The following is a 21,693-nucleotide window of genomic DNA, read 5'->3' on the forward strand; positions in this document are numbered from 1 at the left end:
TTCACGAGGACAGGAGCCTGAAAAACAGTGTACTGAGATTGTAGGGGATGTCCTGTGATGTCTGACATCAGCAACACAACCATACAATTACAGGATGAATTTCCTTGTTTACATCATTTGAGTTTTGCAGAGTAAAAGCTGTACTGCTGTGACAACAAAACACTGAGGAGCACTACGCCAAAGATGCTGTGGCAGTGAAAGATGAAGTGAACAGCTCGGAAAAGCAACCCTGCAGATAATGAGATGGCAACCTCGAGGCACCCGGCACAAGCAAAGCCGTAACATGGGTGCTATTTTACACTGCTCCCTTCAAGAATGACATCTAGGAAAAGGGGACACAGGACTTGCTCTTCAAAGTACAGCTTTCGTGTAAGATTAGATTCAGATCTTAACCCACCAGACTTTTAAAGTCTCTTCTCATATAATAATTTTGCATTTAAAAATCCTTCCATGGGATCCCTGGGTGGCGCAGAGGTTTGGCGCCTGCCTTTGGCCCAGGGCGTGATCCTGGAGACCCGGGATCGAATCCCACATCGGGCTCCCGGTGCATGGAGCCTGCTTCTCCCTCTGCCTGTGTCTCTGCGCCTCTCTCTCTCTCTGTGACTATCATAAATAAATAAAAATTTAAAAAAAAAAAAAATTAAAAATCCTTCCATTGGTGGCTTAGTGAAGCGTCTGCCTTTAGCTCAGGTCATGATCCCAGTGTACTGGGATCAAGTCCTACATCAGGGTCCCAGCTCATCGAGGAGTCTGCTTCCCTCTCTTCCTCTACCCTTCTCCCTTGCTTGTGCTCTCACCCACTTTCTCATTCTAATAAATAAGTGGCTAAAAAAATAAGCCCTTTAAAAAAAAAAATCCCTCCATTAACCCTCCAGCTGGAACCTCCTTCCATATTCTTTCCCTAAATGATTTCCACAGCTTGGAGCTACTGCACCTTAAGTCCAGGCCTTTCCCACCAGCTGCAGATGGGGACAATTCCCTGCCAACTTGACCTTTCCAAGCACACCTAAAATGGAACTGTTGACTGCTCCCCCACAACCATTCCTGCCTCTCTTCTGCAAATACCATCTGCCCAGCTGCTCTTACAAGAGTCACCACCACCTCCCAACTGTGGAGCCCAGCAGGGCCCTGCCCATAAATGTGTCATACCCAGGTGACCTCTCCTGCCTCCAGCTTTCCCCCATTCTCACAGAGTTGTAAGACTGAAAGAAAAACCTAATCACATCACTCCTTGGTTTAAACAACTTCACTGACTTCCCAATGTATTTCTTTTCTTTTCTTTTTTTTTTTTAAAGATTGTATTTATTTATTCATGAGAGAGACAGAAAGGCAGAGACATAGGCCGAGGGAGAAGCAGGCTCCCTGCAGGGAGCCCGATGTAGGGCTCCATGGCAGGACCCTGGGATCATGACCTGAGCCGAAGGCAGACACTCAACCACTGAGCCACCCAGGCGTCCCAACCCAGGGCATTTCAAATAAAATCTAAACTACCATTGTGCCTGGGTCCTGCACACCAGACCATACCTCTCACTGTGACTCCATCTTGCTCCGTGTGCCCTTCACACCACCACATGGCAGTGACACAGACTTCGCTTGGCTCTGCACAGCAGCCCAGCTCTTTCCTTCGCACCCTTGGAGTGTTCCCCAAGTGGGTGGCTCCCCTCATTCTCCGGGTCTCAGCATTATTGACACCTCCTCTGAGGCCTTACCATCCACACCACATCCCTCTACCCAACCTCCCCCTTATACACAAGCACCTCCACTTTCCCACTCCTTCATGGCACTTAAAAGATTTTTAATTATATGCATCTGGTGGTCAATTCTGCTCTGCTTTCCCCACGAGGAGTTTCATGGAGTTCTGTTCCAGACCTTTCTAGCACCAAAAGCTGTCTGACACAAGGTGCCCAGTGAAATGGTGGCTGAATTGAGTTTCCCCCTCAATAATCTAAGACTGATTCCACTTCCTTATTTGCTAGTTAGTTTTTCTATTACAACCACTAGAAATATTCTCAATCCATTTTTCAAACTCTTCTTAAAACAATAAAGCCAGCATTTTCAAAAGTAAACACACAGGATGACTGTTGATTACAGGCACACACTTTCATGATTCCAGCATTTCAAGACACATGCAGTCATGCAAAGTACCTTTTACTGTGAAGAATAAAAAACAACTCTCATCTTGAAAGTTCTGAACCATCTAGAAGGATAAAGCAAATAACACAATTAAGATCCAACTTTTTTTCTGAGCTGATCAGAAAACAGTTGAATTAGCAACCACAGGAAAATGTCATCATCTACATACTGTTGCACAAGTACAGAACTCCAAGGTCAAAACAGTCTGGTAAAAGCAGCGTGAGGTAGTACACATTTCCACCTGCTGTGCTGGCAGGGCCATGTGCTGACCAGGCTTGCCCGTGCCTGGTCTGAGGCAGTGCAACAGCACACCCTTCCCACCCAGCCCCCAGCCTACCAGGTCCCCTCCAGGCTCTGTGAATAACGACTCAACACAAAGCCTTGACGTGAGCGCTCCTCTACTGTTACTTGCTTGTCGCTGAGCACTGGGGGAACAATAACCTTAACACTTTCCTAAATCAGTCATCGAACAGTGCACAAAAGGAAAATACACCCAAACACCTCCCTCCATAAAATGGGCCAAAGCCCTGCTAAGCCCAAAGTTCCTGGGTGAGTTCTAAGGGAGGGTGGAGAGCAGAGGGGCTGAGCCACAGAGCTGGGTTTATAGTCCTTGTATCACTAAGATATCCAAAACTCTTGGTTACAGATTATTAAGTTTGATCCCAGCTCTTTAAAACTGATTCTCAAGAGCACAAGAGATCACAGAATTTTCGCACAGTCCTTTAACAACAGAGAGAAAGTAAATGCCAGTGTGGTAGGGACAAGAGATGGCACGCCAGTTTACGTTACCTGATCGCTAACGAGAATGTGAATACCAGTGGGCCCCTGTCTGTAGACCTGGTTAATCTGGTGGAAAGGAATATTAAACACCATTGCAAGTTTTCGAGCAACTTCTGAAGCAACCATTTCTTCCAAGTAGATTGCATGATAAACTGAAATAAAACATGAGAATAGAATTTTAGCAGTAGTCTTTGATCTGTGTTCCACAAGTTGCAGCACAGTGCACCTAGGGGCCGGTGTTTCTGGAACATTTAACTTAATAGCAGGTGTCATCTGTTGCATCCACAGTGAGCACAGCTCTTTATAGGTCCTGCTCAGTGACAGACTCGAGCCAGCCAGCGACAGATCATCAGTGCTAGAACCTGGCTTCCCCAAACAAGAGTGGTCTCTTGAGTGCTTAGAGTGATGGAAACCTCTGCTGAGTACACATCATGAGAAGCTTAGAATGAGGAACTACAATTACGGTGAGCCACAGAGCTGCTCTAGTGTGGAGTCCCCAAACTACAGCTTGTGTGAGCCAAACCCTAGCCTCACTCGTTCCTTTTTTTTTTTTTTTTAATTTTATTCATTTATTCATGAGAGAGAGAGAGAGAGGGAGCGAGGGAGAGAGAGAGGGACACAGGCAGAGGGAGAAGCAGGTTCCATGCAGGGAGCCCGTTGTGGGACTCGATCCCAGGACTCCAGGATCATGCCCTGGGCCAGAGGCAGGAGCTAAACCACTGAGCCACCCAGGGATCCCTCACTCATTCCTTTGGAGCAGAATCTTATCAGAACATGGCCACACCCATCACTATATAGTCTTGGTGCTTCTGGCAGCACAAAGGCAGAGCTGGTGGGAAAGAGCCCCTACGGGGCCATAAAGTCAAGGCATTTCCTACTTGGCCTTTTTACGGAAGTTTGTGGAAACCCTTGATCTAGGGCTGTTGGTCAACATTTCCTACACTCCTCCTCAAACACCTTCTGAGGCCCATCAGGCCTGACCCTGATCGCATAGATATGATATATGACATTTTGATGACACACGGAGAGCTCCTTTAGGATTTTATCATTTCAGACTAAGCCTCTGTATCCTCGGTCTTAAGATTCACAGCTTTTAAAGTCAAAATGAAAAAAAATTAAAAAAAATAAAAAATAAAGTCAAAATGACACCACATGGAAAAGCTCACAAGAGTGATGCTTTCCCTGGGATTTATCAAACACAAAGTGATTCTGAACAGAGCTTTCCCCAAAATTAGGGTAAATGACTGTTTCTGTTAATTCCTTAACACATCTCTCTGGAAAGTTCTGAGTGTGTTGCCCTTATTTTGTTTCCGAATATGGGAAGAAGGAGTGATTGTTTTCCTTTTTCAGGGCCATATTTAGAGGACAGAAGGACCAGGGCCTGTCTCTGCCCTAACCCAGCACTCTATTACAGAATAAGGAGAGTCCATAGGCCGAGCAGCCCTCCCAACCTACAGACGGATAGGCATGGAGTGTGCGTGTGGTGCCCCCGGGATGTGGTGCCCTCCGCACACTGCTCCCAGGGCTGGCCAGCTGCCTGTCAAGACAAGGCTGCACACTCAGTGCGGTTATACGCACCAATCTCTGCACATGTGGTATTTTAAGTTTGTGCCCCCAGTCTGTAAAATGGAAAACAAAACAAAACAAAACAAAACAAAAACCCTCCTGCTTTCCTGGCACACAGCAATCTTATATTCATCATTTCAGTAATTTTGAGATGTAAGTGGGGAATTAAAGCCAGCAAAAGTCCCAAAAAGCATTCAGGCTAGTCTTCCACCTTGTTAGCTATATCTGGCACGAAGGGCCACGGACAAAGGAGATTCAGTGTGGTGGGGGAAGCGAGAAAGGCAGTAGATCCCTCTCCCCCGACGTCTTGGCCCAGCCCCATGGACCCTCAGGCCACCCTCAACACTGGCCATACTCCCACCCGAGCCACTCAGCAGTCCCCATGCGGTGACAGCCCTTCCGAGCCTGGCTCCCGGCCTCCCTGCTGCTGCCTCTGAGTCAGTACCCACCGTAGGGTGTCCCACTGCCACTGTCACCTCCACTGCCTGCAGGCTGCTGCCCTTGCAGTGGTGAGCTGCTCGGCTGCTCCTGGCAGACATAGATGGTTAAGCGGGGCCTGACCGACCTGCAATCAGAAGACACCACATGGGAGCCGAGGGGAGAACACAGCCCCACGGTAGGTACAGATGACAACTATAGGACTCTAAGCTCTATTTCCTTAAAAGAACTTTACAGTATTATTTCATTACACAAAATAATTGACTAATAAAAATATAAAAACACACACCTCACACCAACTATCACAGGTGGTCTAATCTGATGATCCAGACTCTAAACCATTGAGAGGGTCTGTCAGATGCTGGTAAATTTAAGTTTCAAGATTAAGTCAGCAATTTAAAGTTAGTAAGATTCAATTTTAATGGAATTCTCACACCACAAGTCTAGAAATAGCAATGATAATAAATGGATCTTAAAAGCCAGAAAAGTTTACAATTCCATCATTTTCATTCACAATTAGAAGTTTACATTTTTAACAACTGTTTAGTAGTAGTCACATGACCTTGAAAAACCAGAGATTTGTATCGCTCACCTAAATGAGGAGTTTGTTTTCTTGGCAACAAACCCAGTCGTCTTCAAGAAATCAGTACTGCCCATGTGCATTCCTAGTCTTACAGTCTACCTCTGCCCTCATCAGTGCCTGCATCATATCTGGGCCTGCCCTGAAGGTGCACACAAAACAGTCTTCTTGTGAGCACAATGCCGCCATGCCCCAAGTGCACAGGCGCACGCCAACCTAGCACGGTTACACATTCTGCCCCAATTCCCCACACAAAGGTACAACCTAATTTCGAGCAAATGGTTCCTTTTAAAACACAGTATTTTACCTTGACTTCAGTGAATTATAGAGCCGAATCCCATCGGCTGCACCACAAATTTGTACTAAATCTTCCTTTGTCAGTTTTAATAAGTCGGCACCTGGAGAACAGTAGAAAGAGATTCTTCTCAAAGAGATGGAAAAAGAACAAGCAGAACTGGCTGCTTTACAGCATCTGTCTTCACACAGTGAACCGTCCCTCAAAACCATCACGGTCTCCCATATGTACGCTCATACACGCAAACACAAGAGCACCCACAGAGCCTCCCCCCACCCCCATGCTGGCACTCCCATGTTATGTACTGAGGAGGAGCTCAGAAGCCCAGAGGAAGGTCAATCAGAATGGCGAGCGGGGCCTACTGGACTGCCTGTTCCCAATACATGACTTCACCTGGTCTTGGCTGGCTGGTGGTCGTGTGGGTAAACATAAATCTGACCCCAGACATTTAACCTTGAGATCACAATAATAATGTTTTATTTTACAAAAAGAGGATATGGAAGTCTAGAGTTTTGGGGACTCGCCCAAGTTGGTAGCAGAGCTGGGACCAGGCCTCTTTACACTTCAACATGTAAATGTTCTGCAACATAACTCTGTCACAGCAGCCAGTTTTAATATGAAAGGGAAAGCATGACACAGAACTGCATATCACCTTAAGACTGCCCCCACAAATCGCTGCTAAGTGTAAGCGCTTGGTAACTAGGATGTGCTTTAAAATACAACAGAAAAGCAGGAGAGGGAACGGTAGAGAGCAAGACTGACCAAAGGCTGGGGTTGGATACATGAAGTTCATCCCACTTTCCTACTTTTTATGCTTCATTGTGTCCATAATCTCCTCTTTCCCTTCATTAACACTCATGATGTGGTTTACTGGTACAGTTCAAGTACCCTCTGGGATTAAGACAGGACTTCCATGTAATAAATACCCACTTAGGTATGTAACAAGATAATGGAGTTATCTTTCTATTTTTGATTGAAGGCTTGCAGGGGAGAACCTACTGACTTCCTAGCTTGTAAAAGAAAAGACCAGGAAAGCCCACCACCATCAAGCAGACACTCAAGGTGTCGGTTTTCAGAGCTGGGGAAGCGAAGACTGGCTACCTCCCCCAGGGCCCAGAGCTGTGGCCAGAGATGTGTGTGTGCATCTCCTTGACCTGCACACAGCCTTTTGTGAAGGTGAGTGCCTAGAGGTTCAGGGCGGCAGCCTCCCTGTCCCCCCTCCCCATTCTACTGCTGGGAGCTCCTGCAAGAGAGAAATGCAAGAGGCCAGCTCCACATTTTCCAGACAGAAACACACACTCATCTAACAGGACCTCCCTCAGCTCCCACCGCCAGAGCTCTTCATAGCTCTGCTCTTCCCGTGTCTTTCCTGTGAGGGTTGAACATGCATCTTGCCTACACACTGAAATTTTTAGATTTTCAATTTTCCAGATAAAGATACAATCATATATAAATGTGGCTACAAGCTAGCAACACTTTTATCCAGTACTTTAATTTTGAAGAGACAAAGAGCTACACAGGGAATGACTACTCATTGCACAACGTCACAATAAATGGCTGACAGAATAGGAAACTGTGTCCTTTGTGAAATCAAACTTTCCCCTAGGTCAGGTGTGTGCACATAGTTCTGTCCTCTTCAAAGGCTCACACTCCATTTCCCTGGCCCCACAGCACTGCGGGCCAGGCAAGCTCACTACCAGTTTACTGTGGCCTGGCAATTCTCAGGGGGTGTTTAGCCAGGCTGTGTTAGGCAAAGGGTCCTACAGCCAAATATACTTGGGAAATGCTGCTTCTGTCCCACATGGTATTTCTATCTCTGTCCCTCTCAACAGGTTTCTTACAGCACCACTGCAAGCACCTTGCTTGGTCCCTTTTAAAATTCCATCAACAGGGACACTAGGGTGGCTCAGTCAATTAAGCATCTGATGCCTGGTTTCAACTTGATCTCATGGGTTGTGAGATCAAGCCCCCGAGTCAGGCTCCACACTTGGCAGGAGTCTGCTTGGATATTCTTTCTCTCTGCTCCTTCCCCAACTCTTTCTCTTATATAAGTAAATAAAATCTTTTTTAAAAATTCCACATACTCCCTTAGCTAACTCAGCAAGAAAAACCTTAAGTATACAAACACTATACCTGAGTAGATTCATAGCACATACTCCACCAGCAATAAAACAGAACTATTGATAAACATTATCACTCGGATGGACTCAAGGGCATTATGTTGAGGGGGAAAAAGCCAACCTCAAAAGGTCACATACTATGTAATTCCATATATCTGACATTCTCAAAATGACAAAATCCAAGAGACAGAACACAGATTAATGATTGCCAGGGAGTAGGTATGGTGGGGGAGGAGCAGGGTAGTATAAAGGTGGTGATGGCATCCTTGTGGTGATGGCATAATTCTGTATCTTAACTTTGGTGGTGGTGATACAAATCCATACATGTGATAAAATGACACAGAACTATATACACACTTTGCACCAACGTCTATTTCCCAGTTTTGATACGATACTACAATTATATGAGAAACTGAGAGAAGGGTACACAAAACATCTCTGTGCTATCTTTGCAACATACGGTAAAGCAAAAAATTACTTTACAATAAAATGAATAAAATGAGACAGATTGCATAGAACTATATATACCTGTACAAAAATGAAGGTACATTAAATTGGTGAATCAGTGGATCGTACTGACATCAGTTTCCTGGTGTAAGAGGGACACATGATGTTACCACCAGGTGAAACTGGAGAACAGGTACATAGGACTTCCTGCTAAGTGTTTTGACAACCTCTTATGAATCCATAATTACTTCAATTTTTTTAAAAATTAAGGTTAATAAAAGTTCAGAAACAAGTACAAAACACACATGTACACAAACACGAACACAAACATACCTGAAAAATTGGAAAACAGTCTTGTGTATGAAGAGAATCTGTTTTTGAGCAGCCATTGTTGTGTTTCCTGGATCGTGGCTGAAGGCTGAAGTTGCTATTAACAAAGAAAAAATGAACAGAAACACAAGAAACTATTCAAACTTACAAAAACAAAAACAAAAAAACCCCCCAAAAAACCAAATCCCAAGTGGCTGGCATGTTATGAAGAACAATATTCACACAAAACACAGAAATCCTCCAAGTTTAAAGTAAAAAAAACACCCAAGAGGAAGACAGGTGTGACTACTCAGGGACCCAACAATGCCTTGGATCTCTGTAAGAGCCTTACAAATGCAGGCCCCTCAGAGCTTCAGGCAGCTTCAGGGAGAACATACTTACTTCACTGCAGGCCTGTGAAACTCCATCTCCCTGATGATTTGGGGAAGAAGAATTGCTGGGGAGAATGGAGGGAAGGAAAAGAGAATTATTTCATATATACATCTATATGTATACATATACACACATATTTAAATCAAGATTTAAAAGCTATCAAACTGGGTAAATTTAACATAGTATCGGAGGACAGAGAGTATAAATTTGTGATTTAAGAATGCTGGCACCCCTGGTCAGGGAGTGAGGACAAAGAAAATGACTGTTTGATTTGTGACTCCTCCTTCTCCAGCAGGTATAGTAAGAATTGCAAGTTTTAATTGCAATTAAAAAAGAATTCCAATTATCTCCAGGGGTGCCAGGAAAATGAAGGATACTCATTCATTTTAGTAAGGAAAAATACAAGAATCAGGATAAACAGTTAACAGTAAATTGCCACATACACACACACTTTAAGAAAATAAGGAGCTCTTAAAAAAAAGAAAGAAAGAAAGAAAATAAGGAGCTCTAACAAAGGGTCCTAAGTAAAAATGGAAAGTGAGATCCCTTTAAATAATACATGTACCCATGATAAAAGAGGGGGAAATCCAGGGCAACAAAAGGAACAAAGGGTGCCACCCCCCTTGAGTTTTTAAGGTAACTCCATGGGGGAGCATGGCACTTCCTGGTCCTGGGCTCAGACTCCTTTCTTAGCACCTGTACTTCAATGACTTAAGTTATGATCTGACCAGTGATTGTCCTTCCTGACCCTCTGGGACAGGAGGGTGTGTGTCACTCGTGGAGCACAGCTCCCAGACAGTGCGGGCCCACAGCCCGCTTCTGGGGTCATAAGCGTCGCCTGAGACATCCCAGCCTGTGCTGTGAGACTAGTGGCGCCCCCAGAGGGCACGTGCCAGGGCCTGGTCTCCCGGACCAGAGTCCAAGCACCTGCTCCTCCTCGTAAAGTACCAACATCTACCAGATGAACTGCCTACCATCTCTTCATCTCCACAGGGAAAAGCAGGTTTTTGTTTTTCTTATCAGACTGTTACAGACTGAATTCCTGTGTGCCCTCCAAATGCGCATGCTGACCAACCTTGTCCCCCCTGACCTGACAGCGTGACTGAGGCGGGGCCGCTGGGAGGTGGGGTGTCCACTCCACCGTGTGAGGACCCAGGAGGCATCTGCAACCCAGGGGGCCCTCACCAGAACCTACCCTGACCTCACATGTCCAGTTCCACAACAGCAAGAAGCAAGTTTCTGTTGCTCTACAGCTCCAGTCACAGCCGCCAGGGCTGACCAAGACAGGATGCTAAGTGTAAGAAAGAGAAGCCTTCCTTCCCAGCTGGAAACTTCCTGACTGCAGGGAACTTCTGAGGTGACCTGCTTGGGCCGTTCAGAAAAGCCCCAGGAAGGCCCCCGCTCCCGGCACCGCGCGGCCCCCACAGGACCCCGGCCCCCACCCGGAGCCCCTGGGCTACACAGATGCCAATCAGAGCCGCAGAACAAAAGAGAACAAGTCCACCATCACCATTTCTCAAACCACAGCACTTTCAGAAACTGAAAGCCTTTCCTTTAAATTTAAAGACTTACCTAAATCAATCAATCATGTGTTGTGGGGGTTGTGGGGCAGAAAACGGCTCTCGCGTTCGACGTATGCACCATATCAAACAACCTGAACACATCCACATCACAGTGCACTGTACAACTCACTGCCCTTTTCCACCCACAGACTCCACTCATGTTTTCTCTCACAAAGGATATATCTTAAAAACACCTCCTTTTCTACAATTTCCACAGCTGTGAATGTGTGAGGCACAAAGGGCTAAGAGCAAAATGGCTGGCGGGCAAAGAAAAGTCTTCTCCTTTCACACTGAGGAGGCTAGCTCCCATGACTGGAAACCTCAGCAAAGGAGATGCTGGAAGCTGAGCACAAGAACAGCATAGGAGCCTGGCATGGCCAGGCCTGGGGGAGCGGCAGCACGAAGCGGTACCTGTCGGGGACGCTGCAAGTGCCCTGCTGTGGGGACGTGAAGGCGGGCGCTGTGGAAGGGCTGCTATTCACGTAGGCTGTGGGGGTATCGGGCCATGGAGAACACTGAGGGCAGAAACAAAAACAAATTAATGAGATGGTTTTAGAAGTGTATAGAAGAAATATTTTTCTAAGTCACTCTCTAGTCTGGCCAAATGTGAGGTTATCAAACACAAGACACCTGACAATCAAGCAACCTCACAGAAACATAGCAAATTTACTTCTGTGCGCCTTTACCTGCCACCTGCATCTACACACTGATTAGCCTCAGGGAGACCTGAAGTGATAAGAACAGCAAAAATGTATGCAGGCATTTTTAATGTACACGTCTGCACCACTGGCTTTCAAGAACTTTCACTCTCCTCTTTATGAGTTCTGTAGCAGGCACCTATCAAGGTTTAGAACAGCAGAGGCAGGAATGGGTTCACAGGTGACATGAGACCAACAGTGACCAGGATGGGGGCTCTGTCCCATTAGCTCGCCTTTGTCCTCTCACCCAAGGAGCAGCCTCACCAGTACCCAACTGATTCGTCGATTCCTCTAAAATTAATAATCCCTAAGCAAAGTGAGGCAGGCCTGGTATCAACATACAACAACATGTATCGTGCTGCTCATGTCTTTCCACCCATCTGCACAGGTTTATTATTTACAGTTTCTCAAAGGGCATGGTGAGCTAGGGTGTTTTTAACTTCAGGTACCATTTCGACCAAATGTAGAACAAAGATACAAAGACGCATTGACTATTATCATCAGGAGACGTGAAGAAGCTAGAGTCAAAAGCATGCTGAGCGGGCTGAGCAGGCCAGGGCAACCACGTACAAGCCTTTCAACCTGAGCTACACACAGTGTGAGTCCACCTCCCTCACGTTCCATCTAGAGTGAGTCTGTGAGGATGGCCCCAGTTCCAAGGCACCCTTCAGAAATCACTCTTCTCCCATTTTATACAAAAAAGTTGTCATACCTCACCAGGGACAGGGGAGAGAAGACTCCCCAAACCACGCAAAAGACCGTTCAAAGATACTAGGATAAACAAAAATATATATGACCTCCAAACATTTCTGTGTGTCTTCAAACTTCCTGCCTTCAAAAACTTCAGGAGACCTGCTGTCAGCTGACAGACTGAAATGATCTACCAGTTCATACAAAAATAGGTCACTGGGATCTTGTGCAGATGACTCAAAAGGAATTCCAAGACCTGAATGACACTGCTCAACGAAAAATAAGCACATCTAAACAAGTTTCTCTTACCTACAAAAACATCTAGAATTTGAGTGCATACTACTACCCTCATTCTTGATACATTTCCAATAACATTTCTACTTTTAACAACTATTTGTCAAAATGTATATGATTTGCTGTTTTGATAAACTGGTACCACAATAAGTAGTTTTCAATTTATTGGGACACCTGCCTGGCTGGCTCAGTCAGCAGAGCATGTGATGCTTGATCTTGATCTTGGGATGAGTTTAAGCCCCATGTTGATTATAGAGTTTACTTTAAAAAAAAAAAAAAAAAAAAATCTCAACTGACTTATGAGCCTTATGGTCAGAGGAAATTTTAAATTTCAATTTCTGTAAGTTTGTCATAAAGAAGTAACTAGGGTGATCATTTAAAGATTTTCAAGCAGGGGCACCTGGGTGGCTCAGTTAGTTTTGCATCTGACTTTTGATTTCGCCTCAGGTCATGATTTCAGGGTTGTGAGATTGAACCCCATGCTGGGCTCTGCACTCAGCAGTCTGCTTCTTTCCCTCCCCTCTCTCCCTCTACCCTCCCACCCCTTCCCCCACTTGCTTGCCCATGCATTATCTCTCAAATAAATAAATAAATAAATAAATAAATAAATCTTTTTTTTTTTAAGTTTTTTTTTTTGGCATAAAAGTATGTCATACTGGGATGAAATTATTTATAGGCAGTGGAAAAGAAAATGGTCTTCTTGGGGATCCCTGGGTGGCTCAGCGGTTTAGCACCTGCCTTCAGCCCAGGGCGTGATCCTGGAGTCCCGGGATCGAGTCCCACATCGGGCTCCCCGCATGGAGCCTGCTTCTCCCTCTGCCTGTGTGTCTGCCTCTCTCTCTCTGTGTCTCTCATGAATAAATAAATTTAAAAAATCTTTAAAAAAAAAAAAAGAAAAGAAAATGGTCTTCTTTGCAACTGTTTACATTCATGATGAAAAGTTTCATGTCAACCTCAAAATATGTAAGGGAGTATATACTTTTTCAAAATTATTTTGAGTATAGAAGGGTCTAGACCCCAGTGTGAACGAGCTAAGAAACTGTGAAGCACTGTGAGGGCAGAAACTAGTCTCCTCGATGGTTACAGGTGCTTACAACATGTCTGACATCCAACAGAAGTATGGACAGAAGGAAAATAAAATAGAAATCCCAAGCTCTTCCCATTCTTTACAACCACCCATTATGTGCCCCCTTAAAAATGGGAAAAGTGACTACAGAGTTGTTTCAACTACCAACTTTCTTAAAGAGCAATCTACTCTAGCTGGATAGCACTGGTGAACTCACTGCACACATACCAATTTCACTAGAAAGGATCTTTCAGTTGTACTTCCTCCTTTTAAACTAGGGCCTTGTTTCTCTCTTCATCTTACAAAACAGTACCTCCTTGGCTTGTGCGGTCTGAGGAACCCAACTGGTAGATCTAATAGCTTTCTGGGTGTCACATGTTCATCATCATCTCCACTGGCTGGAAGATTATTTCCTTACTACACCACCCCCCCCCCCGGAAACAAAATACTACAACGCAGCCTAACTTGCACATCTGAGTGAGGTAAACCTTATAACATCAGGCCCCCTCCACATCTGCTCTGTTAACACTACCAGCTATCTGAGGAAACGAAGCCATCAAAAGGCTTCAAGTTAACACGGCACAGTAATATGGCAGAGCCACCAAATGTACAGAACCTCCATATACACACCTATTTCACTTGCACACATCGAGATTCCTTTAACAGTAGAAAAGCACAGCTGCTAACATCTGACATCTAAAACTTGTCCAATAAATAGGAGGCCCTACTCACTGAACACCAAACTGGTCCTCCTGGGAGGCCTCAGCTCCTAGGGAATAATGGGTGGCAGGTTCTAAAATGGCCTCCCTACCCATGTCTCACAGGTTCCTCTTCCAGTCTCCACCCAGGAGGGCAAGGACAGATTGAAGAAGACTTTCACAATGTTTCTACTACTCTGTCATGCCTCCCAGCCTCCCTGTCTTCAATGTGAGCAATGCTACACTGTGCTGAGTCTGTAATTTGTGATGGCTCCAGCAACAGCTGGCTTGGACTTTTGTGGGCACCGTTCTGCTGCATGTAAACAAAATCCCTCCCCCTTAAGATTGGAAAATGCCAACCCACCCTAGACCGTAGACAATAGCGGCCCCCTTGTGAGCCAGTAAAATACAGCTCGGAGACAGAGGCTGGCAGATGCCTTAAGGGGTTTGTCAGGTAGCAGCTCTTCGGAACCAACAGCAGGGCCTCCATGCAGTTGGGACCATTTCATAGCACCTTTTAACAGGTGAACCTCACCTCCCATCCTAAAGAAAGCCACTGTCACTATCCAAGAGCTGTGAGCAACGCTGGCCTTTCTTTGTAGACACTTACAGAAATAGAGGAAATGCTATGGACTTTTTTAAGGTATTAATCTGTACCTTGTTTTCAGACAGGTTTCAAAAAGGAGCTTTAACCACCCCCTAGAAGTATCTTACCAAACCAAACACAGCCCAGGGCAGTAAGCAACACGCTCCAGGAAGATGTGAAATCCCAGGCCAGTGAACTGCTGACGTTTTGCATACTTTAGGCTTGAGTTAAGAATCATTAATGATTTACCAACAATTCTACCATCTCCAGATAAGCTCTGGATTATAACAGATTTCTTTAATTTATGAATTATCAGAACCCATTCCTTTTAATTAAATAGTTTCTAACAAGAGAGGAAAACTGATTTGAGTTACCAGGATCTCCCAGAAAAGTTTACCAAGAGCCATTTGTGAGTCTTCAGCTGGGAAACGAGAAGATTAAAAACATAAAACTGGAGGGGGCATTCCCGGGAAGGAGCAGTTGTTCCACACAACCAGAGAGCTCAGTTAAAGAAAATGCATCCTGTGTGCTGCCCATCCATCCAGATGACTAAATGTGCATGGTTCTTGCCTATTTTCATGCAGTGCTTTGATTTGGAAAGGAGGTTCCTGTGATAGTGCCGGTGACTTGCAGAACCTCCAGAGAATCACACAGATGTGTAAGAGTGAAAATCCCCTGTCTGGCACCTTGATAGCATAAGCACTGCCATGATGGAGAGAGTGGCCATTGATATATATGATGATGGTTTAAAATAAATTTAAATAATTTAAAAAATTATAGAATGCTCTGTGTTTACATTTATTGTGGGGACATGGTGATCTAAGATTAAAGGACAGAATAAACCTTCCTAGACTGTTCAATGAAGAACTGGGTCATAAAATAAGGATCTGCTGCACTGAAGCTGACGAAGCCAAAACCCTTGACTGCATGTTCGGAGGACCAGGTCTGAGGGTAGTGAGGTGCGCTAGACTGGCCTGAAGCGTTAGATCATACTGCAGGAACCAAGAGGAAACACTGATGCGAAGGTTTCTACCAGTGCTGCCAAACAGGCTTTTAAAAGCACAGACACACACTCTTATACTACATGCAGGGAATTGTGACACAAAGTATTGAATGTTAATGTCAAGCTCGCTGCCATCATTTCTCTAAATATCCATGAAATTTTCTTAATCAGTTATACACATGAGAAAGCAAAACTTTTCTTTAATTACACAAAAATGATAACTATTTTACTAAAGAAAGTATTTTTATTAATTTCAGTGCTCTTGAAGGAAGTGTGTGTGCCAAGGAAAGAGAGGAAGGGAGGGAGAAGGGGAAGGAGACGGGGAGGGAACACATTTCTGGGTGTCGTTTATCCCTCCAAAACCACCCAATATGGTCAACTTTGTTTTAAAGTGTTAGATTTAGGAAATTTTCCTCAGTGAGGAACAAACAGAAAGCAGGAAGTCTAAACAAAAGCAAATTAAATCAAGACAAGGACATCAAAAACAAATTTGGCTTTACTTTTCTGTGGAAGTCGATCCTATATCTAACACTGCACAAGGTTTCTTGCACAATGAAAAGAGAAGCAGAAGTCCCTTACACTGCCTCGCTTTGCCAGAGAATCACCGTAGTCTGCTGGCAAAGTCCGCTTGCTGGACTTTTTCTGCTCATGTTCAACTGCATCTTCAATTATAGGCTCAAGCCTCATCTGGACAAACACCAAAGATTGGGATCAATGTCTTTTCATTATACAAAGAAAGATCTAATACCCTGTTTTATGTCTCTGCAGTCCAATTAAACAAACGTATGACTAGCAGGATTCAAAGTTAAAGAAAATGCAAAACCCCAGCAGTGAAAAAAAGTCAGACATTCTAGGTCCCGACTTCATCTCTCGCCAACTTCAAGGTTTTGAAGGTCTGTTTCTGAGACCTGATTGGGATTTCAGCATCTTCATTCAACCCCACCCAGGAAACTTAATCTATTAAAACCCCCAAATTTAAGTAAAATCCTTTCCCCACAAATTTCACCAAGAACATTCTACCACCCCACCTTCCCGACCCCGCTACAGCGCAACTCCTCCTTAGAGAGTGCTGATATGCAAACCGCTCTCCTCCTCGGATACCAAACGCTACTGTGCGCTACCTCTGTAAGGATGGTGGTGTCATAGGACGGCTGATACTTTTCCTTCTCGTGAGCCGTTCTCTTCTCCATCTTCTCTCGGTCGGTTTTTTGTTTCCTATCCGCACCTTTAGGCTTGAAAACAAAGCAGATGATTTCATCCACTGGGCTGAAGATGGACAACTTCCAAGCAAAACTGGGCTTCAGTAACTAAAAGCCTTGTTTCTATGGCTCACCTTAAACACTTTGATTTGGCAGCTAGCTGAGTGTAGATGATCCGTGTATTCTCCATTTTCATTCTGCTTAAAGGTATCAACTTGAATCCTGAAAGGCACTCCCTTCTCACCACCATGCTTCCTTGGGGTAAACTCTGTGCTGATGCAGTGTACCTGAAAAACAACTCAAGCTGAAAGGGGACCCAACGGACCGTCCGCTGAGTCTCCTACTTTGCTCCTTCTCAGATGTCCTGCCACTGCCATAAATTCAAGATCCTTTCAAACTCCTGCATATTAGCCAGATGGCTGACATGAATTTTTTCCGTACGGCTTTCACAAATCCAACTGGGCCTTTCTGACCATTCTAGCAATGAGCTCTCCCCCAGTCCAGTGCCTCTCCTCGTCTAATGCAGGACTTGTTTGGATCATAGGTACATCTCCTAACCTCCACTCCGGACTGAATGATGCTCTCAGATCCGGACTCCCTGGCTCAGTCCACAGCATCCAACACCTCACTGCTGAGAGCTTCTGTTGTCTGCCCTCTTCTGTCACCACCTGGACTCTAGCCAGCCCAGCAGCTTACTGCTGTGTCTACACACACCAGCTGTGAGACCGCCTGGAGCAGGGCCACAATTCACCCTGCTTGGATCAATCCAAACTCTTCTGTCAACCTTCAAAGTTCACTGAGGACAACGCTCATTTCCCACCACTTCTGCCCCTCTCCCAATCCCAGCATGATGTCAACTAATGTGTACCATGCCCTAGTGATTATTGGTAGTATTTGGTAAACCACAAGAAACACAAAATACTACAGATACTTAAAAAAACAAATATTCTTTACAGTTCACACAAATCAGACTTATGCTGATTAACAATTAAGCAATTTCCCTTTCTACATAAAGATTACCTTTTCGTATACAAGGTATAAAAACTACTACTGATTGCATTTTACATACATTGTTTTTTTTTAAAAATTCATCTCTTAGAGATACAAACTGAGTATTTATAGGTGAAATTAAATGCCTGGGAGTCGCTTTAAAGTATTCCATCAATAACTAAAACAAGGGAAACTACTACTAACTGCTGAAGCCAGATGATGGGTACCCTGAGGATTCATCATTATTATTCTTTTACTTTTGTGGGGCTTGAAATTTTCAATATTAGAATGTCTTTAAATTATACTAGAGAGAAAATCTTGAAACTGTACACTTTTCTCAATCCCACCCTTTTATTCTATTTTTTTAAGTAAACTCTACACCCAATGTGGAGTTTGAACTTACGACCCAGAGATCAGATTCGTACATCCTACAGACTGAGCCAGCCAGGTACCCCACTCCCATTCTATTTTAAACAGCAGCTTTTAAGTTCAAGAGAAATGTATCTTATGAACAATAAAAGTTTTGATTACTGTCACTATCAATGGTAAAAGTAACATTTGAATAATGCTTTACATGCCAGACTGTCTTTATATATGTGTATATATATATATATATATATATATATATATATATTCTACAAATGAGTCAGTAGATTAAGTCCAATTTAACAGCATATACATATGTAAGTTTAAAAGTGTGTAAAATAGAAAACATTACAAAAGAGCTTACAAACAAGCACTTAAAGAAGATACATTCATGTGTCAAGAATTCAATCTCATCTATGGCCTTCTAAATGCCTCAGCTAGCATGCTTCTAATAACATAAAAACTCCAAACCTGAATGAAAGCAGACGTGCGCTTTGCAGGGTCCCACAGAAATTCAACCGCATTTAACTGGCTTGGATTAGTCCTTGTGTCAATTATTCCCACAGACATTGGGATATCTGTATTTTAAAAAAAGTTACATAGAAACTCATTCACTACGGGTAACTAAAAAGCTTACAACTTACTATAATTATGTTCAAATGAAGCTATTACAGCTCTACACAGAACCTTTCCCTTCAATGCTTTCCCTGTCAACGGCTCAATAGGTGCTAACACTGAAACCCACCTAATGCCTATCAGACTTTCTCCCAGGATGGCTGGTGGTTTCTTTTCTTTTCTTTAAGATTTTATTTATTTATTCATGAGAGACGCACAGAGAGAGAAGCAGAGACACAGGCAGAGGGAGCAGCAGGCTCCTTGAGGGGAGCCTGATGCGAGACTTGATCCCAGGACCCTGAGATCACACCCTGCGCCAAAGGCAGATGCTCAACCACGAGCCACCCAGGCATCCCTTTCACCATGGTTTCTATCTCATTTTATTCAACATATGATGGATGGAGCCAACTGAGAATTAAATAAATGATTTTAAACCCCAAATTCTTGGTTTAGGTTCTTTTAGCACTAAAAGCCCACTTCATTTCTAAACCATAGAACAACTCAAGGCACACAGGATCTGCTAACATCAAAACTCTCTCCACCCAATTATACATGGTGCAGGTATACATGGCGCCTTCCCTACCCACCAGGCACACCTAAACAACTGCCTTCATCTCTCTTTTGACAGCCACTCGTACCTAAATCAAGAAGTCTGTCTCCTGGACGATTCCACTTCCAGCCTTCAAGCTGCTGATGCTCCGTATATTGTAGCCGTCTGTCATGGAATACAACTCTTATGATGCTCTATGGAACAAGTAGGGAAAATGAGTACTTTTAAACTGTTCCAGCTAACATGCAGAAGCATTTTCACTTGTTATGTATTAACCTCTAACAGAGGAGCATACCAAAAAAACAAAAAACAAAAAAAAAAACCTGCTTTAAACAACTTTCTATTATTTTTTTTTTTAAATTTATTTATTCATGATAGACACACACACAGAAAGAGAGAGAGAGAGAGAGAGGCAGAGACACAGGCAGAGGGAGAAGCAGGCTCCATGCCTGGAGCCTGACATGGGACTCGATCCCGGGACTCCAGGATCATTCCCTGGGCCAAAGGCAGGTGCTAAACCACTGAGCCACCCAGGGATCCCCCTTTAAACACTTTCTAAGTGAACTGCTTTCTTGGAATAATATCTGGATTATGAGTATAATTATTTGGTGCAAGATTTGTAACTTGGAAATAAAAGGTGCAAATAAAATGGTTACTTAGGGAAAATTTCTATTTAAAATCTGATAGTGCAATTCAAAGTTAAGGTACATGCCCATAAAATCAGTGAGCAAGAACTCCATTTCTATGAAGAAAACATCAGATGCACACAGGAATTACTAAAATGAAAGGGCAGTATAAACAGAAACAAAGAAACCAAGGTACAATGGTAAAACTGTTCATTTAAAATAATAGTTGAGGGCAGCCCTGGTGGTGCAGCAGTTTGGTGCCGCCTGCAGCCCAGGGTGTGATCCTGGAGACCTGGGATCAAGTCCTACATCGGGCTCCCTTGTGTGGAGCCTGCTTCTCCCTCTGCCTGTGTCTCTACCTCTCTCTGTGTGTCTCTCCTGAATAAATAAAATCTTTATAAAAATAAAATAAAATCAATCAATAAAATAAAATAAAATAAATAAAATAAAAGTTGATAACTGAACTTCTTTAAAGATAGTCAAGGATGAGTACTAATATATAGAAATGCTGAATCATTATATTGTACCTGAAACCAATAACATGGCATGTTAACTATATTTTAATGAAATGAAAAAACAAAAGGATTGTCAAGGAACAGGTAGGGGAATCTGAAAAAAAAAAAAAAAAAGAAGAAGAAGAAGAACATATATATGCAAAAGTCATCTCTACAATTTCACTTGCAAGAGGTTATCTGAGGTAAGCAAGGGAAAGGAAAAAAAAAAAAAAAACCTCACAGGTAAACTTTATCCAAACAGGATGGTTTGTTCCCAGGGAAGACTTTACTCCACAAACTCTAGGCCAGCTCTCTGTTCTCCACCCATCCCTCTTTCGCCTCCCACAGGTTTGGGGTGCCAACTATTGTTCCATTCCAGGAACAGGAAAACAGGTCATCCAAATGCCTTCAGATACCACGTTTGCACTAATTCATGATTGTGACACATTTATATAGATAACTTTCTCATGATGCAATAAGATAATCGTATTTCTAACAGATGCTCTGGTATAAATAGGAAATAATTTGTTAGCAATACATACAAATACTATTTTAGTGTGCCTGCCTTCCCTATCCACCAAGTACTGTCCAAAACATAGTAGATAAGTATTTTGAAGCAAACTATTTAAAATTAGCTATATCTTAATTTGAAATATAGTTGACCCTTGACAGGATGGAGATTAGGAGTGTTGAATTCCCACACAGTCAAAAATCCATGTATAACTTTTGATCCCCCCAAAACTTAACTACTTAACAGCTTACTGTTGACTAGATACTTTAGTGATAACATCAACAATTGAAGAACATATATTTAGTATGTTATATATTATATGCCATATTCTTACAATAAAGCTAGAGAAAAGGAAATGGTTACTAAGAAAATCATAAAATACATTTACAGTACTATACCTTATTTATTGAAAAAAATCTGCCTGTAAATGGAACCATATCATTCAAACCTGTGTTGTTCAAGGGTCAACTGCAGTTTAAAGAGAGGCCAAGTCAGTCATCAGGACCAAAGTAGAAATCTACAGAGGCACAGTTGCTGCTCTGATTCATGTCTATCTGCCTTCCCCCACCTGCACCCACGTGTACAGGGCCTGCCCAGGCAGTCCACCAACACCCATGTCATGCTGCCACCCACTGGCAGCAAAAACCTCACAGGGAAGGTACACAGGCTGGCAGTGGCCCCTGG

At 43.6% G+C, this 21,693-nt stretch overlaps 1 protein-coding gene across 4 annotated transcripts in view; it reads right to left on the reverse strand.

Annotated features, from left to right (window-relative positions):
- UBP1 (upstream binding protein 1) overlaps window positions 1-21,693 on the reverse strand; it is a 52,649-nt gene that overhangs the window by 3,566 nt on the left and 27,390 nt on the right. For 2 of the 4 annotated variants that reach the window (XM_072793502.1, XM_072793504.1), the window contains exons 4-15: window positions 19,467-19,572; window positions 18,685-18,791; window positions 16,992-17,144; window positions 16,780-16,890; window positions 16,238-16,345; window positions 11,035-11,138; window positions 9,071-9,125; window positions 8,693-8,786; window positions 5,805-5,895; window positions 4,929-5,044; window positions 2,923-3,065; window positions 2,146-2,197 (exon numbers count right to left, since the gene is read on the reverse strand). In XM_072793502.1, the coding sequence (XP_072649603.1) occupies window positions 2,146-2,197; window positions 2,923-3,065; window positions 4,929-5,044; window positions 5,805-5,895; window positions 8,693-8,786; window positions 9,071-9,125; window positions 11,035-11,138; window positions 16,238-16,345; window positions 16,780-16,890; window positions 16,992-17,144; window positions 18,685-18,791; window positions 19,467-19,572 (1,240 nt within the window). Of the gene's footprint in view, window positions 1-2,145; window positions 2,198-2,922; window positions 3,066-4,928; window positions 5,045-5,312; window positions 5,640-5,804; window positions 5,896-8,692; window positions 8,787-9,070; window positions 9,126-11,034; window positions 11,139-16,237; window positions 16,346-16,779; window positions 16,891-16,991; window positions 17,145-18,684; window positions 18,792-19,466; window positions 19,573-21,693 lie in introns of those variants that run through there. The other 2 variants (XM_072793503.1, XM_072793505.1) reach the window with 2 other exon arrangements.

Source organism: Canis lupus, chromosome 22, assembly GCF_048164855.1.
Source record: "Canis lupus baileyi chromosome 22, mCanLup2.hap1, whole genome shotgun sequence".
Classification (NCBI taxonomy): domain Eukaryota; kingdom Metazoa; phylum Chordata; class Mammalia; order Carnivora; family Canidae; genus Canis; species Canis lupus.